Source organism: Eumetopias jubatus, unplaced genomic scaffold (assembly GCF_037043125.1).
Source record: "Eumetopias jubatus isolate StellerSeaLion01/CBP00866 unplaced genomic scaffold, mEumJub1_p1.0 scaffold_8, whole genome shotgun sequence".
NCBI classification, from domain to species: Eukaryota; Metazoa; Chordata; class Mammalia; order Carnivora; family Otariidae; genus Eumetopias; species Eumetopias jubatus.
Window position 1 is genome coordinate 85,265,959 of NW_028274814.1, and position 17,769 is coordinate 85,283,727.

A 17,769-nucleotide genomic window follows, 5' to 3' on the forward strand; every position below is an offset into this window, starting at 1 on the left:
AGAGTGCCTGATGTCCAGAGCCCAATTAACATGCCCTCTGCCCACAGGAAGGTGTTCTTCACTGACTATGGGCAGATCCCAAAGGTGGAGCGCTGTGACATGGATGGGCAGAACCGCACCAAGCTGGTTGATAGCAAGATCGTGTTTCCTCACGGCATCACGCTAGACCTGGTCAGCCGCCTCGTCTACTGGGCTGATGCCTACCTGGACTACATTGAGGTGGTGGACTACGAGGGCAAGGGCCGGCAGACCATCATCCAGGGCATTTTGGTGAGGGGAAAGCTTTTGCAGGGCAGCCATTCCCTAGGCCTCCCAGTGAGAGGGAGGACAACATGGGAGCACGTTTGCCTTCTGGTGGGAAGCGGGGTAGACATGAGCCCCTCAAGGAAGGGAGTGGATATGGCTTCTACTCTGATGGAAACAGGTCATTTTAGAGACATCTTTTACTTCCCTCTTCTCACTTGATCCTTACAACAACCCCGGGGAGATAAGCAGGCAGGTGTCTCCGTTCCCTTTTGGCATTAGAAAAAGCAGGGTTCAAAGAGGTTAAGAGATTTGCCTGAAGTTACACAGCTGGGAAATAGCACTGGGACCAAGTCTAGAAGCCCTTCCAACTCAGAGATGGCACCTCCATTCTGGGATCATTGAGGTGACCAACCATCCCTGTTAGCCCTGGACGTGCCACAAACCAACAAATCCCTTTGTCTTGGACAAGCTGGAACAGTCAGTCACCTTGGATAAGTTAGGGTGGGTAGCAAGGGCTGTTACCAGGCTTGCTTGGGGCAGGTCTGTCCTCTCAGTCTTCCCAAAGCTGGTGGCTAGAGTTGGGCTAAGAATGTCCTCCTGCAGACAGAGTTTAGGGCCCAACTCCAATTCAGTCCAAAATGGTTCAATCATCCACTGTATGCCTGAGCCTGTGGGGGATGTGGTTCCTGCCCTCAAGGGGTTTGAGCAGAGTGGATGGGGTGAGTCCATAAATCACCAGTCAGTGGATAATAGCCAGAGAGATGGAGCGTGAAAGGAGAGCCTGTGTCTGGTTAGAAGATCCCAGAAGCTCTTCAGAGAGATACTCTGTGAAGGATGATTGGGATTTTGACAAGCAAAGATCTCAAGAGCCAGAGGAGACAGGAGTAAATCGTGGAGTTAGACAGCTGTGGAATGAAGTGGGGAGTGCAAATAATGAAATTTGGATGGGAAGCCGAGGGGCTCTCCAGGACAGAGGGAGAATTCCCTTCTCCTCTCATGCTGACCATTCGTACCCGCCCGTCTCAGATTGAGCATCTGTATGGCCTGACCGTGTTTGAGAACTATCTCTATGCCACCAACTCGGACAATGCCAATGCCCAGCAGAAGACAAGCGTGATCCGAGTGAATCGATTCAACAGCACTGACTACCAGGTCGTCACCCGTGTGGACAAAGGAGGTGCCCTCCATATCTACCACCAGCGGCGTCAGCCCCGAGGTGAGTGGGGCCCCGCAGCCCCTGCATGGGCCCTCCTGTGGGAGTGCCCGGTTCTCTCATATCATGACTGCTTCTTATAGCAATCCATCCCGGACTAGCTCCCCTGGCCCCCCAGCTTCCCCTGCCAGCCCCTTCCTGCCCCTCAGCCTCTAGATCCCACCTCCATGGAGCCCCTGCACCCAGTTCTGCTCAGGACATATGTTGCTCCTCCCAGTTCCCTGGCTGCTTCAGAGTAGAAGCACCTGACCACGGGCAGTGGTGTGACTCTCTCCCCTGGCCACAGAAACGGCCACCTGCAAATCTGAAGGCAGAGAAATCCCAGTCCTGTGGTTTCTAAAGCTTCAAATGGGACAACAGGCTTAAAGACCACAGCAGGAAGGAGTGTGGTCAGACCTCAGGAAGCCTTCTCAAGGCCTGGGCACGGGGGCTCTGGAGGGGCCTGACTACTCTCCCCTGCCTGCAGTGAGGAGCCACGCCTGTGAGAATGACCAGTTCGGGAAGCCAGGCGGCTGCTCCGACATCTGCCTGCTAGCCAACAGCCACAAGGCACGGACCTGCCGCTGCCGCTCCGGCTTCAGCCTGGGCAGTGATGGGAAGTCATGCAAGAGTGAGTGACCGCGGCGGGGCGGGGCGGGGGGGTGTGTGCCTGCTGGGATGGGGTGGGACATGTCCTTGTCTGCCTCCCCACAGCCTGGCCGTTTCTGTCTGAGATGCAGAGAAATGAAGGGATTTACCCATTTCGCCTCTAGTGGGGGGCTGAGACGGAATTTGAACCCACATCCAAGAGCAAGGCTTTTCCCATTACCCTCCTCGGGCTCCGTAGAAGTCTGTCAACTGGCCCATTCAATTCATTCATTCATTCATTCATTCACTCAACAAATACCTCGTAAGCACGGGCTATGTGTCTGGTGCTGTCCTGGCCATGAGGATTCGGCAGTGACGAGATAGATGTCGTCTCTGCCTTACGGAGTTTATAGTCTGGCAGGGGAGACAGACGAGTAAAAGTAACTCCGGGTGGTACCTGGTGTTAGGAAGAAAATAGAGTAGAGCACAGGCCTGCTGATGGCAGTGAGGGCCCCAGCTGGGGTGGAGTGATCAGGGAGGGTTCTCTGTGGAGCAGGGATTTGAGCCAAGTTCTCTATGAAGGGAGGAGTCGAGTCATGTGACCACCTGAAGGCAGAGGGGATCAACAGTGCCAGGCTTCAAGGCTGAGAAGGGCACGACATGAATGAGGGGAGACAGGAAGGAGAGGTTGGATGGGATTCGAAATGGGACGAGGAGCTCTTGGTGACTTTCCAGTAGAGAAGTGACGTGATGTGCTTCACATTTGTCAAAAGATCATGCTGGCTGGCCACTGGGTAGAGGATGGACAGCAGGGGAGTGGCAGGAGGTTCCTTCTGTGGTGTAAGCAAGGGGTGATGTGGCTTAGATAAGGATGATAGCAGTAGAAGTGATCCAGCGTGATCAGAATCCAGCATTTTACCACTGAGCAGTGAGCACCTAACTGGAAACCTGCTACTTGCTACTCTTGCCCCATCTCCTACCCTTAGAGTGGCATAGGCAGACCCCCCCCAGGGTGCTGTCCCTGGCCTTTACGTGTTTATGGATCTGTCCATGTGACCCCAACCTCCTGCCATACCCATATCCCCTGACCCAGGAGAGCTGGGGCATTGCAACCTCTTGGGCCGTGGCCCTGGAGGCATGGTGGTAGTGTGTGTGTGTGTGTGTGTGTGTGTGTGTGTGCACGTGCACACACACGTGCCTGACTTTGTGCCCCTCCTTTTGCCTGCCCTAGAACCAGAACACGAGCTGTTCCTTGTGTATGGCAAGGGCCGGCCAGGCATTATCCGGGGCATGGATATGGGGGCCAAGGTCCCGGACGAACACATGATCCCTATTGAGAACCTCATGAACCCCCGGGCCTTGGACTTCCATGCTGAGACTGGCTTCATCTACTTTGCCGACACCACCAGCTACCTCATTGGCCGCCAGAAGATCGACGGCACCGAGCGGGAGACCATCCTGAAGGACGGTAAGTGCCCCCAAAGTGAGGGCTGTGCAGATGGGACTCCCGAGGGACACCCACCTGGGAAAGGAAGCCACGTGAGGCCTGTGCATCGCCTTCTCAGCGCCCTGTCAGCATGGAGAGTTCCCTGCTGACTGGCTGGCTGGGCTGGTTGGCATGGAGATGAAGGGATAGACAGATTGACCCCTGTGTGACCCCCTTCTTGGCTGAGCCGGAAAGAGGCAGGAGGATGGATGGGTTAGGCAGCGTGGGCCGTCCTTGCCAACCCTTGGGAAAACTCGGAGTCTCTCTGCCGTTGGCTCTGAGCTCCGGAGCTGCACACGGGACACAGCCCAGGAGAGGCCTGAGGCCTTGAATAGAGCAGCTCTGCCAGCACCTGGGTGCCCATAGAGGTCCTGCACAGCCCTCACAGTCACCAAAGCTGCTTGCTTTACTTGTCCTGTGAAGAATATGTTTTGGGACCTGAACCCAGTTTTTCCCTCTGAGCTGCTTGGACAGGACAACACTACATTGTCTCCTCGATTTCCATCTGCCTCTGAGCTCCTGAGTTCTGCCCTTTTCCTGCTGGGTGTCAGGAATTCCCAAACCTGCACTTGGGCCCCCAGGACAGAGCTCTCTACCCAGTGAATCTGGCTGACGCCCAGTTACTGCTCCCCACCCCACCCCCAGTCCTGCTCATTGAACCTCAGCAGTCAGCAATCATAAGACTTTGGGGAAATCAAAAGTAACTCATCAGGAAAAGATTGGGGTTCCCTATACCAGGGGAGCTGCTATGTAAACTTGAGAGGAACACTTTGGCTAAGTGAAAAATCACTTCCTAATTTATTCATTTTGTTAGCTCAGGACTTTTGGGCCTGGGATGTTGTGTCACACTTATGCCCAGAGCCACACGCACATTGCTTCAGCTCACCCTAGCTCAGGCTCAGACAGGCCCTCATATGAGAGCTTGCATCTGCCACATAGGTTCACGGGCTGCTGGCCGCAGTTTTGAGAGCCCCGGGGCCTCAACGCAGTCTCCTCAGCTCCTTTTCCAATGCCCCACCCCAGCCCACCCACCATCTTGGGCACAGGGTGCTCCCTGCACGGCCTGGGCATTGGGTTGCTCAGAGGCAGGCAGTGTTGAGGTTCCTTTGAGGCTCTCCGTCATGACCCCCTTCACTCCCTGCAGGTATCCACAATGTGGAGGGGGTAGCTGTGGACTGGATGGGGGACAATTTGTATTGGACGGATGATGGACCCAAGAAGACCATCAGTGTGGCCAGGCTGGAGAAGGCTGCTCAGACCCGAAAGACTTTAATCGAGGGGAAAATGACACACCCCAGGGCCATTGTGGTGGATCCACTCAATGGGTGAGTCTTCCCCGGGCCCGGGGGTAGGAGGAGTCAGGAACTGTGGGTCTCAGAACTGGGAGGTGAGACAAGAAGTGTACAGGGGAGAGCAACCTAAAGTGGGGTGCTGAGGCAGGAATCAGAGGCTGAATGGGGGAAAGGTGCCCCATCTTCAGGACAATGAGAGTGATGCCTTAGACACATACAGAGAGATCTGGTCCTGTCACTCCCAACTTGGGGCCCCCTGCGGGCTACCCTTGCCCTTGGAGTGAGAACCACATTCCTTATCAGGCCTGGGCTCCCACAGGATCTGCCTGCATCCCCTCAACCTCATCTGCACCTCTCTGCTACCCTTGGAAACTCTGTCCCCACCACTCGCTGTCTATTCCTCAGACCCCCCAGCTCTTCCTGCCTCAAGGCTTTTGCTCTGGGAGTTGCTTTGCCTGGAGCTCCCAGACATTTGCAGATCTAGCCCCTTGTCCACATTCACACCTAGGCTCAAATGCTGCCTCCTCAGGGAGGCCTTCCCCAGCTGCTGCCCAGTCCACTCTCTATACTGTCACCCTGCTTCGTGTCCTTCCTGGTTTTTCTCGATCTCCAATGTGTGTCACCTTCCAGTTGACTTGTTTCTTGTCTGTACCCCTGGGTGGGATGTGATCTCCAGGAGAGTAGGGGCCTTGTCTGCCTGGGTCTCCACTGGGTCCCCGAGTGCCAGAACTATGCCCAGCTCACCGTAGGCACTCGACAAACACTGGCTGAGTGGAGGAATGAACGAAATGTGGGGGCGAGGGTGGAGGAGGCAGGAAGCCCCTGGGGGGGAGCTCTGGTACAGCACACGTGGATCGGGATCACACAGCAGGCTGCGGAAGGCACCGGTGGCCCATGGGTGCTGACCAGTCCCTGCCCACAGGTGGATGTATTGGACAGACTGGGAGGAGGACCCAAAGGACAGTCGGCGAGGGCGGCTGGAGAGGGCCTGGATGGATGGCTCACACCGAGACATCTTCGTCACCTCCAAGACAGTGCTTTGGCCCAATGGGCTGAGCCTGGACATCCCAGCAGGGCGCCTCTACTGGGTGGATGCCTTCTATGACCGCATCGAGACCATACTGCTCAATGGCACAGACCGGAAGGTGGGCAGGCACGCACCTGTGTGGGGGTGTTCTTGTGTGCTTTGCTAGGTCACGTTTGTGTGTGGATGGGGCTTTTTTTTTTTTTAAGATTTTATTTATTTGAGAGAAAGAAGAGAACAAGCAGGGGTGGGGGCAGAGAAAGGGAGAAGCAGACATCCTGCTGAGCAGGGAGCCCCACGTGGGACTCAATCCCAGGACCCCAGGATCATGACCTGAGCTGAAGGCAGACGCTTAACCGACTGAGCCACCCAGGCGCCCCTGGACGGGGCTTTTTGTGTGTGAATGTGTGGGCATCTCTGGATCTAGGCCCATGTGCTTCATGCATGTCCACCTCTGTCCCTGTGGATGTGCGCCTCTCTATGCTGTGTGTGTGACGTGTCCTGTTGCCTGAGGATCGCTTCTCCAAGAGCGTGTCTGGGACTGCATGCTGTCTGTGGGCTTGACCACCCATGTGCGTACCTGAGCGGACAACTCGTGTGCATCTCTGCACGTTTGTGCACACACGCACAGCACACTTTGGTGTGCGCCTGCTGTGTTTGCCTCTGTGCAAGTGCAGGACTCCTAGAGACGGCATCGACACACACTTTTTCACTGGGTTGGCCATATGCTTCGGGAGTCATGTACATATCTAGGCATGTGGACTGAGCCTTTTCCTGGTATAGAAGGCCCTTGATGATCTGGCCCCTGCCTCTCTCTGTGGTCTTATTTCTCCCCCTGTTCCCTGTACCCTGACATTTGAGCAAGTGACACAAGACAGCTTGGAATTCCCGGCACATAGTGTGCAGGGTGCCCCCCCGAGCTGTCGCTGACGCGGTTTCCCCACTCCTCCTCCCCTGTCCCGTGGCTCAGGAGACACCTTCTCCGGATGTTGTCTCCAGACCCCTCTTCCAGCCTGGATTACCGTGTGTGCCCTCCATGAGACAATAGTGGCTTCAGGGCAGGGACAGTGTCTTTTTTCATACCATAGCTTGACCCTTAAGAGACCTGGCAAATGCTTGTTAAGTGAAGAAATGAACGGATGAATTCTGGCTGTCTGCTCAGTACTCTGCGTGTGTGCGGACGCATATACCCATGTTGGAGGGGCATGAATGCATATGAATGGATCCAAGGGAGGACAGTGTGGACAAGTTCCCCATCAGCCTCCTGCTGGGTCCAGGGTCTGGCACCTCAGTGTGTGCAAAGCTGTCACCCTCAGGGGCTCCTAGGCTAAGGGGGGAAACAAGACCCACACCCAGGACATGGACACGTGAATGAACAAAACGGTAACCCCCCCAGGCCTTCCTCAGGCACCCCATTTCTCCTCAGCTGCTCAGTAACTTCCCCTCCATTCTTAGATTGTATACGAGGGTCCTGAGCTGAACCACGCCTTCGGCCTGTGTCACCACGGCAACTACCTCTTCTGGACCGAGTACCGGAGTGGCAGTGTTTACCGCTTAGAGCGGGGCACAGGCGGCGCCCCCCCACTGTGACCCTTCTGCGCAGCGAGCGGCCCCCCATCTTTGAGATTCGCATGTATGATGCCCAGCAGCAGCAAGGTACCCCCTGGGGCTGGGGCCAGTGAATGGGGGGGACCTGGATGGGGAGTGAGGCTACTCGGGGAGTGGGGTGAAGGCACCCACCGGGGAACCTAGCTCTGAGTTTTGAGGTCCTGGAGAAGAGAGTTTGACTCTGTCTTCCCCGTCTCCCTCCCTGTCCCGCGCCTCCGTGTTCTCTCCAACATGCTTATTGTCCTGTCGTCACCGCCTCCCTTTCTGACTCCTCACTCGAACGTGACTTTTCCGTGTCCTCGCCGGCCCTTCCCTCGGCCCTGCCTTTGCAGTGGGCACCAACAAATGTCGCGTGAACAACGGCGGCTGCAGCAGCCTGTGCCTGGCCACCCCTGGGAGCCGACAGTGCGCGTGCGCTGAGGACCAGGTGTTGGACACAGACGGCGTCACCTGCTTGGGTACGAGGTGCCCAGCCAGGGTGGGAGGCCTGGGAGCAGGCCTCAGCGGGAGGGGGCCGTGTGGGGGCAACAGGAGGCAAGGGTTGTGGTGAGAGAAGGCCCTGGGGGGCAGGAGGGGGTTTGGGGAGGACGGGGGATAGGAGGAATTTGGGAGAGCACAAAGATTAGGGGAAACTGAGTGATGACCAGGACAGCTTTGGGAAGAGGAACACATCCTTTTACATTTGTCTCCCCTGGATCAAAGTAATATAACAACAGTTTTAAATACTGGAAATTAGAGAGGGGAAAAAAAGCCCAAATCCCACCAACAGAACCCAGTGTATTGTTAGCAGTGTGGGGAGGGAACACCATCTCTTTAGGACCAGCTGGGTTACATGGTTGGGTTTAGGTAGCTGAGATCATACCGCACATAAAATGTCTTCCACCCTCTTGGGCTCATATATGTCACAGCATTTTCTGTGTTATTGTTACATTTTTTTAAATAGGCTCTTTTTAGATAAAAGTAGGTCATGCTCGTTGCAAAAAAATAAATAAATGAACAGTATAGAAAAACATAAAGAGAAAGTACAAGCCACCCCAAATACCACCATCCATGGATGTCACTGTTACCATTTGGGGGGGACGCCCTCCGAAGCAGTTCTCTACGTGTTTACCTTTCCTTAAACGGAATCGCGCTCCACCTGCTATTCTGTTTTCTGCTTTTTGTCACTCAACAGTAGGTCATAGATAACGTCAGCAGAATTTTTAATGACTGAAATATATTTTATTCGTCAATGTTTCTTAATTTTCTCAACGATTTCTCTCTACTGCAGGATGTTTATGTTGTTTCTCTCTTTTGTTATAGTCACAGCTAACATCGATTTCTTGAGCACAGACAGGAGCTAAGAATTATAAGCACTTCCCACGCAGTCACTTGTTTACTCCTTAAGATATTCCTGTAGGGAACGTATATTGTATTATCCCCAGTATACAGATGAAGAAATTGAGGCCCAAAGTCCAAATAGGGATTTGAACCCAGGAAATCTGGCCCAGAGCCTGTTTTTTTCATCACTTGCCCTATTTCCCACATCTTCCTGCCTTCCCATATTCTGGATTGTTACCCTAAGATAGAATCCCAGAAATGAAAATGGGTCAACGGGTCCTTAGCAGACAGCTAAGAAGGAGTGACTGAGGCCAGGTGGAAGGCAAGAGCATTGGCAGAGAGGGAAACCGAGGGGCCAGGGTGATGGAAGGATCCACACGGACATTGAAATCCTCGAGAATTAGAGCAGGAGAGAATTGGGGAAAAGTGACACCAAGCCAGGAGCTAAAAACCCTTAAGATGCCAGGGAGTGGCCTGGGGGACCGTAGAAGTAGGGCTTGGTGTAGTCTAATAGCATGAAAGTCAGCACTGATTTTTCAGGAAGGAGAGAATGGTTGGGAAGCAGTAGCGAGGAGCAAGGTGACACATACCAAGGCCCAGTGGTCCAGGGCCGCAAGAGAGACAGTGGGCACCCACGGGATGCACAGAACTTTCAGGGATTGGAGCGGGGATGAGAGATGGCTGGGTCAGAACGGCATCCAGCAGAGCTCAGGGGGCAGGGACAGGGGCTGACGTGGGAGTGCTGGGCTTCTTAACGTTACCCATGCAAACACAGACCAAGGACATGGTGATTTTACTGCTGAGAGCTCAAGGCAGACAGGGGTGGTGAGGTAGGAGTGCCGGGGGACAAGAGGGTGCAGCCTGCAGAGTTCTGGGGCCTGTGTTCACTCCTTCCGGTGGAGTTGATGCATCTGTGACGGAAAAAGCCCAGGGACCAGGACAGGGTCCTGGGGGTCCCAGAGGTGACCTGCAAGAGGCAGTTTGTGGAGGAAGCGGGTGAGAAGTGGTCTTCTCAGTAGGGACAAAAGTAACGGGCAGGAGGGTGGGGCTCCAAGCTCTCTCGGAAGCAGCCGGTCTCAGGTCATACTGAAGTACTGAAAGTATTCAAGTAAACATCACCCTTGTGGCTTGAGAAAGAGCTGCGCTTTCCATCCAGATTATTTGTTCATGAAGAATTACGCCCTAGGAAAAATGACTCCCAGGGTATTATTTAAAATAATACGACAGGCAAGCATAGTGCAGAGAGGGGAGCCCCTGCCCCATGACCTGGGTCTGACTTTCCCCCCACACCCCTGTGGTGCCCGCAGCGAACCCATCCTACGTGCCCCCACCCCAGTGCCAGCCCGGCGAGTTCGCCTGCGCCAACAGCCGCTGCATCCAGGAGCGCTGGAAGTGCGATGGCGACAATGACTGCTTGGACAACAGCGATGAGGCCCCGGCCCTCTGCCGTGAGTCCTCGACCCCCCTCCCCGGGGTGGGGGGGGCACGGCAGGCCTGCAGGGCAGCACGTGAGTGAGCTGGGCCCCGCCCTCTCACTGACCCCCCCCCCACCTGTTCGCTCCCCAGATCAGCACACCTGCCCCTCGGACCGCTTCAAGTGTGAGAACAACCGGTGCATCCCCAACCGCTGGCTCTGTGACGGGGACAACGACTGTGGGAACAGTGAAGACGAGTCCAACGCCACTTGCTCAGGTGTGGGGTCCGGGTAGACCGCACAGGGTGCCCCGCAGGCAGGGAGGGGGAGGTGGGGCCGGGGCGGGGGCGGGGGGGCGGGGGGCAGCCAGGCTTGGGAAGACAGAGAGTCCTCGGGAAAGAAAGGAGCGCGGGGTATTAGGGCTGAGAGGATGGGGCTGCGAGGGGGAGAGGAGTGCTCTCCCTGTGCCCAGAAGAACGGGGTTGGCTCTGAGGACTGAGCTTTCAGGGAACAGAGCGTGGCTGCAGATTGGATACAGGAGCAAGGAGGGTGGATCTTCTCCTTGGAGGACACCAGAGAGATGGGGTGAAGCAGATGGGGTGTCAGACCACATGGCTGTTGGTTGTTTTTTTTTTTAAGAGATTTATTAATTTACTTACTTATTTGAGAGAGAGAGAGAGCAAGTGCGAGCAGGTGGAGGGGCGGAGGGAGAGGGAGAGGGAAGGAGAGAATCCCAAGTGGACTCCGTGCTGAGCACAGAGCCCAACGTGGGGCTCGATCCCACGACCCTGAGACCACGACCTGAGCCAAAACCAAGAGTCGGATGCTTAACCGACTGAGCCATCCAGGCGCCCCACACATAGATGGCTTTGAGCTTCTCTAAGAGAAATGGCTTTGAGACCCTTGGGAAGACTTCCCGATAGGCAGAGGGTAGTAGGAAAGAACAGGAAGCTGAGAGGGGGACAGGGCTATGAACACTCGCGCCTATCCCTGTCCCCAGCTCGCACCTGCCCACCCAACCAGTTCTCCTGTGCCAGTGGCCGCTGCATTCCCATCTCCTGGACGTGTGATCTGGACGATGACTGTGGGGACCGCTCCGACGAGTCCGCCTCGTGTGGTAGGAGGGGCAGCAGGGAGGCGAGACTGGCACAGGGGAGGGGGAGCCCGGGAGAACGTGCCCTGGGGCAGGGGTGCTGGAGGGCCCCTGAACCTTAGTCCACGGGTGGCCATGAGCAAGTTACTTCATCTCTGTGGCCTCTGTGAGTTTTGCCTGCAAAATGGGGGATAATATCAGAGCCCTGATGTGGGGATTCAGTGAGATCCTGCATGAAAAGCACTCAGCACAGGGCGAGTGGTTGGTAGCTAGAAGCTTGAGAAAGGGGTGCTCAGAGGGACGGGGATGAATGAGCAGAGCTTCAGGCTGAGCCCCCGCCACTTAGCTTTCCCACCCCTGACTGGCCGGGCTATGGCTGCTGGTTCCATGAGGGACCCCGCACCCACCTTCCTGGGGCTGTGATGCTGTATAATCTTGAGGGCCCTACTCAGCTGTTCTTTCTCTCTGACAGCCTATCCCACCTGCTTCCCTCTGACTCAGTTTACCTGCAACAATGGCAGATGCATCAACATCAACTGGCGATGTGACAATGGTAAGAGCTTGCCCCCCTTAACCTGCCCCGATTCCTAGGAAAGCTAGAAGCTACAGCCAGGTCCTGGATGGGAGGTAAAGGGGTTTTAGAATCAAGCCGGGGCCTCCTTCCAATTCACTGAAGCCCCACTCGGTCGGCTGGGAGCAATGAGGACAAGCCAGAAATGCCATGGGGGAAACCAGTATGGACTGAGCGGAGACCCTCCTGGTCGCCCATCAGCACCATTCCTCCCCAGACGGAGCCTGAGCGGCCCATTCTCTGGCAGAGGCTTGGGGGCCAGGGAGAAATGAGTGAGAAAGGCTAGAGGGAAAGAGCAAGGGGAGCCCAGTGCCCAACTCTCTTCCCCCTGCAAACCCCAGCTCCTGGGGTCCTTGGTGCACCCTCCAGGCTCTGGCTTCAGGCTCGGGAGCCCACCTGGCGGTCAGCCACGGACCACGGGATGTCAGCCCCGAGCCATGGGGGCCAGTGGATCGTCATGTGTGTGCCGTCTGGTGGCTCTGGTCGTGTCTGTGTGTGACGTGTTGTACCAGTGGCTCCAGCCCTGGCTAACGTGTGAGAGGATGTATTGGGTCAACGCCATATTGCTCCTCATCTTTGCTGTGTCTCGTGTGCCAATGGTTGCCCTGGCGGTTTCTGTGTTTCAGAGAAGGATTGTGGGGACGGCTCTGACGAAAAGACCTGTCCTGAGCCTGCCGGTCAGTGCATAGAAGCACATGCACCATCACCCCAGAGCCCCAGCCGGCCTTGGGCCGCCTTTCAGGACCCCCAGGCAGCTCCCCTCTCCAGAGAGCTCCTAGGATGTGAAGGGAAAGACAGAAGGGAGAGAGGAGCTGACAGGCAGAGAAAGACAGTGGAAGGGCAAGAAGCAGAGAGGGCCGAGGAGAGGGTGACAGAGGGGGGAACAAGAAGACCAAGACGCAGAAGGGAGGAGAGACGAGCAAATCCAGGTGGAAAAGAGGCAGGGACACACCTCAAGGGAGGAAGCCATGCCCCAGTTTTCTTAAGTGTCCTGAAAATGTGGAGGGAAGTCCGGTAACCCCCACCCACAAGGCCTCGAAAGCAGGACATTCATTCAGTTACCCTCAGACGCCTTCCAGAAGTGGCCCCCGACCCTTCCCAACTGCAGACCATACCCCCGTGAGCCGGGCGCCCAGAGCCTGGGGCCCCCCAGAGGGGGGCCTGATGAGGCCCTTCCCTCCCCAGCAGGGCACCTCACCTACACTCCACCCACCTCACTCCCTCCCAAACCAGAGAAATCTCTGCCTTTCCCCCAAAGCAAGCTGAACCCTGTTCCCACGCCCTGCCGAAAGGGAAAGGAACGTGTCTAGTCCCCAACCCGCTGCCTTCCGAGACAGGGAAGGGCTGTCGTGGCCCCCCCCCAACCTCTCCTCACCCCTCCTGCGTGGGCCATGGTGCATGCTGCAGTCTATGCAGTTTCTGTGTCTTTTCTGTTTGTTATTTTCTCAGTGGGGGGGTGGGGCGGGCTGAGGTGGGAATGGGGAGGTGGGCGTGGGGGCCCCAAGCTGGGGTCACAGAGAAGGCCGCTTGCTGACCTGCTCCTCGCTTCTGCCATTCTTGCCTCCCCCCAGACAATGACTGTGGGGACAACAGTGATGAGGCCGGTTGCAGCCACTCCTGCTCCAGCACTCAATTCAAGTGTAACAGCGGGCGTTGCATCCCCGAGCACTGGACCTGTGACGGGGACAACGACTGCGGGGACTACAGTGATGAGACCCATGCCAACTGCACCAACCAGGGTGGGTGTCCGGGGGCGGCGGGCACGGCAAGACGGCCCGTGCCAGTCACTCAGCCGTCCCTCCGTCCCTCCATCCCTCCCCCTGTCGTGTGCCGCTGCCATCTGGGAAACGAGATAACCCAGGCATGGCTCTTATCCTCAGGAGTTGCCTGTCGTGAGGGAGGGAGGGAGATTGTCAACAAACTCTCGTCACACGCTGCTAAGATTACGGGCTTTGCAGTTGGGTGGCCTTGGGTTTGTGCTCCAGCTCTGCAACTTACTATCTGGGTGGCCTTGAGCAGGTTACTTCATCTCTGTGGGCCTCTGTGAGTGTCATCTGCAAAGTGGGGATAATAATAGCGCCCACATCACAGCGCTGATGTGGGGGTTCAGTGAGATCATGCACAAAAAGCGTTCAGTGTACAGCCTGTGCTCGAGAGCTGGGAGCTTGAAAAAGGATGCTCGGGTGGGGGAGTGAGGATGAATGAGCACAGTGGGGACCAAAGGAGAGAGGCACTGGCTCTGTGAGGGTCCTCAGGGCCCAAGCCTCCAGGGCCCAGCCAGGGGGCAGTGGGGACTGAGTTTACTGGAAGGCACAGACTTGGCTCTGGCCGATTGTTTCCATGGAAGACTGCAGACCCAGGGTTGCCCAGGCTTTAAGAGAAGTCAGAAAAGCAGGTTTTTATGTGAAACCTACCCACTTCTAAACAACTGGTGTATTAGCTTCCTATGCCTGCCACAACAAAGCACACAAACTGAGTGGCTTAAACAGCAGATATTTATCGTCTCAGTTCTAGAAACTCGAAACCCAAGTCCAAAATGTTGGCAGGGTTGATTCCTTCTGAGAGCTGTGAGGGAGAATCTGCCCAGGGCTCCCTCCTAGCTTGTGATGTTTGCAGGCAATCTTCGGGATTCCTTGGCTTGTATATGCTTCACCCCAATCTCTGCCTCCATCTTCCCATGGTGTTCTCCCTATGTGTGCCTGTCTCTGTGTCTGGATTTCCTCTTTCCACCCCAATGACCTCATCTTAACTCGATCATTTGCAAAGACCTATTTCCAAAGAAGACCACGTTCACAGGTACTATAAGTTAGGACATCAGCATATTTTTAGGGAACACAAATCAACCCAGAACAACTGGCAATGGATTTTAAAAGTTTTAAAAATACTGCAGGCCAAAATCTTTCCACAGGCCTTATCTGGCCCCTGGACCTCCAGCTTACAACCTGTGCCTTGTAGAGTGAAGGTGCATCCAGTGAGAGCAGTATGATTGCACGAGCTCCCGCCAGGGGCCCAGGACTGAGAGGGAGGGCGGGGATGGTCACCTGAGGCCCAGGAAACAGTCGCTGAGTCTCAAGGGCCATCTCAGAAGTGCTGGGCGAGTGGGACAGGTAATAGTGCCTTGAGATTCTCAGAAGGGGGTCCCGAGGCCTGTGGTATGGCAGGAAAAACATTCTGCCCCTCACTACAAGCTGGGTGAACTGGGACAAGCCATTTCTTCTGAGCCTTGGCTTCCTCCTCCATGAAATGAGAGGGGATGTAAGGGACCTGGCCTGTGGGAGCAGGCATGTCATAACTGGTAGCGACTGTTAATGGTGGTGGTGAGCTGAAGTGGTCTGGGGCCATTTAGGAAGAGGTGGGGTCTGAACAGGGCCCTGATGAGGGATACGACTGTGGCCAAAGGGACAGGAGGGCGGGTCCTCAGATGGGAGGTGGGTAGGGCTGGAGAACCCAGCAGCAAGATGTAGAGGGTGAAACCGAGCACTTTTGCCTCTGCCTTTTGGGGCCCATCAGGCTGGAGGGGCCAGCGGGGAATGAGGCTGTGCCCGACGGGGGCAGATGACATCGGCAGGTGAAAGTCAGGCACTGGAGCCTCTGAAAGACTTTGAAGCTGGAAGGTGATAAGATGGAGGAGGTGCTTTCAGAGGACAATCCTAGAAGGGGATCCAATTAGAAAGAGGTTCAGGGGCCCCCGAGGAAGGAAGCTCAGCTCGGAGGCCACTGCTGAGATGCAGGCATTGACCGATTGGCGGCGGGGTGGTGGGGGGTGGTGGGGAGCAGACAGCAGCATGAGAGGGAGGTGACGCTCCTGCACCGTCACCAGTGGGTGCCTCCGGGTGCCGCTCCTGCTGCTTCCCGGCCTCCTGAGTCAGATCTCGGTGCAGCACATGAGTCACATCACTCCCCAGCCCTGCCCTCCAGCCTGCAGGGCTCCCACCGCCTCGCTGACCTGTGTTCCTGTGCTCATTTCCTCCTTCACTCTACTCCAGCCGCGCAGCCTCAAATACACTTTGGGCATTTTACGTATATGCCCTGCATGGTCCTGTCTCTGAGACTTTGCACCTGCCGTTCCCTCTGCTTGAGCTGCACCTCCTGGGATTCTCATGGCTCACGTCATTCAGGCCTCTGTTCAAACATCTCCTGCTTGGAGGCCTTCCTTGGTCATCTTACCCGGTGGCATCCCCACCCCTCTCTCTCACCTTGACCCAGCTTCGTCTCCATGGCTTTGATCACTCCCTGCTAGACCTTGAGCTCCGTCAGCGTGAAGATTTTGTCTTGCTCACACTGGCACCTGGAACAGTGCCCGGCACACCAGAGGCACTCAATAAGTGTTTGTGGAGTTCCTGGGTCAAACGGAGGCTGGGCGAAGGGGGGGGGGTGTGCTATGAGCTCTGGCCTAGCAAATTGCTTAGCCAATAGATCACCGGTGTGTAAAATAGAGATTATTGACTAGCCAGCTGCTTGCTGGGGTTCTGGGAGGGGTGACCTTCCTGACTCCAAGTTAGCTTCTGAGAAGGGTCAGCAGGGCTCAGAGAACTCTCCATCCCTGCCTCAGCTCATAGCTCTGGACTAGGCAGAATAGGAGGGGGGTTGGGAAGGCAGACATGGGAATGGCTGACCTGGAGCCCCTCCCCCCCATGCCCTCCCTCTGTCCCCTGCAGCCACGAGGCCTCCTGGCGGCTGCCACAATGATGAGTTCCAGTGCCGGCTGGATAGTCTGTGCATCCCCCTACGGTGGCGCTGTGATGGAGACACTGACTGCATGGACTCCAGTGATGAAAAGAGCTGTGAGGGAGTGACCCACGTCTGTGACCCCAACGTCAAGTTTGGCTGCAAGGACTCTGGTAAAAAGAAGGATGGGTGGGAGCCTGGACTGGGGCAATATGGACAGGAGGAGACCATACTGAGAGCCGGGGAGTGGCAAGGGAGACAGTGCTATGCTGGGAGGGGTGGGGGGAAGGAACACTGCGAGGCAAAGGGCGCAAACAGAATTTTGTGCATGATGCTTGGGGGAAGTAGTGAAGGGGCCAGGGTCTGCACTAAGGGCCCTGGGAACCAAAACTGTCACCACCAGAGTTGAGCTTCAGCACCCTCTGCAGATTCTTGCTTTCTCTGTTGCCTATATGAATCTGACAGAGAAGGCCTCAAGGTTCCTAGTGGACCCCAAGGCATTACAATCATGGCCCTATTAGAGAAGCCCACTGGGTCTGGGAAGAAGGGCATGGAGAGTCCTCCTGTCCCAGCCTGGCCCCTCATACCATACCCATCCCTCAGCTCGATGCATCAGCAAAGCATGGGTATGTGATGGCGACAGTGACTGTGAGGATAACTCAGATGAGGAGAACTGCGAGTCCCTGGCCTGCAGGCCACCCTCACACCCCTGCGCCAACAACACCTCAGTCTGCCTGCCCCTCGACAAGCTGTGTGATGGCAACGACGACTGTGGAGATGGCTCGGATGAGGGCGAGCTCTGCGGTGAGGCCCAGGCCTAGGAGAGGCCCCAGGACAGGAGTAGGGAGGGTGGCTGGGTGAGGCGTCTGGGCTGGGGCCAGCGCCGGTGGAGCAGGACAGGCTCTGTGGGGAGAGGTCTCAAAGCGGGAAAGCAGGCTGCTGGGCAGGACACCCCCAGAGCAGTTATCAACAACCCTTGTTGAGTTCAGACTCACCTGGGCAAGAGGCTATGCCGAGCCCGCCACACTATTATAGCATATTAATCCCTCAGACGGCCCTGTGAGGCCGATGGAATTATCATCTCCATCTTCCAGATGAGAAAACTGAGGCAGAGGGGTTAAATAACTGGACCAAGGCCACAGGGCTGCTAAAGTGTTGTGGAGAGAGCACAGTGCAACCCCTTCCTGCAGGCACGGCCCCTCGCCCACACCCAGCTGGCAGAACAGCGTGGAGCTGCTTTTAAAAATGAAGGCACCAGGGTTGCGGG

The 17,769-nt window shown here is 56.1% G+C and overlaps 2 protein-coding genes across 2 annotated transcripts in view; both read left to right on the forward strand.

The window, feature by feature from the left end:
- LOC148163779 (prolow-density lipoprotein receptor-related protein 1-like) overlaps positions 1 to 7,854 on the forward strand; it is a 33,141-nt gene extending 25,287 nt beyond the window's left edge. Inside the window, exons 8-15 of the mRNA XM_088025248.1 lie at positions 48 to 270; positions 1,273 to 1,462; positions 1,926 to 2,069; positions 3,258 to 3,494; positions 4,657 to 4,837; positions 5,727 to 5,949; positions 7,284 to 7,484; positions 7,769 to 7,854. Coding sequence (XP_087881374.1) covers positions 48 to 270; positions 1,273 to 1,462; positions 1,926 to 2,069; positions 3,258 to 3,494; positions 4,657 to 4,837; positions 5,727 to 5,949; positions 7,284 to 7,418 — 1,333 coding nt within the window. The 3' untranslated portion in view covers positions 7,419 to 7,484; positions 7,769 to 7,854. The remainder of the gene's footprint in view (positions 1 to 47; positions 271 to 1,272; positions 1,463 to 1,925; positions 2,070 to 3,257; positions 3,495 to 4,656; positions 4,838 to 5,726; positions 5,950 to 7,283; positions 7,485 to 7,768) is intronic.
- Positions 7,769 to 17,769, forward strand: part of LRP1 (LDL receptor related protein 1) — a 48,006-nt gene continuing 38,005 nt past the window's right edge. Inside the window, exons 1-8 of the mRNA XM_088025246.1 lie at positions 7,769 to 7,894; positions 10,064 to 10,204; positions 10,323 to 10,448; positions 11,171 to 11,287; positions 11,736 to 11,816; positions 13,406 to 13,573; positions 16,493 to 16,675; positions 17,106 to 17,306. Of these exons, the coding sequence (XP_087881372.1) occupies positions 16,594 to 16,675; positions 17,106 to 17,306 (283 nt within the window). The 5' untranslated portion in view covers positions 7,769 to 7,894; positions 10,064 to 10,204; positions 10,323 to 10,448; ... (2 more) ...; positions 13,406 to 13,573; positions 16,493 to 16,593. The remainder of the gene's footprint in view (positions 7,895 to 10,063; positions 10,205 to 10,322; positions 10,449 to 11,170; positions 11,288 to 11,735; positions 11,817 to 13,405; positions 13,574 to 16,492; positions 16,676 to 17,105; positions 17,307 to 17,769) is intronic.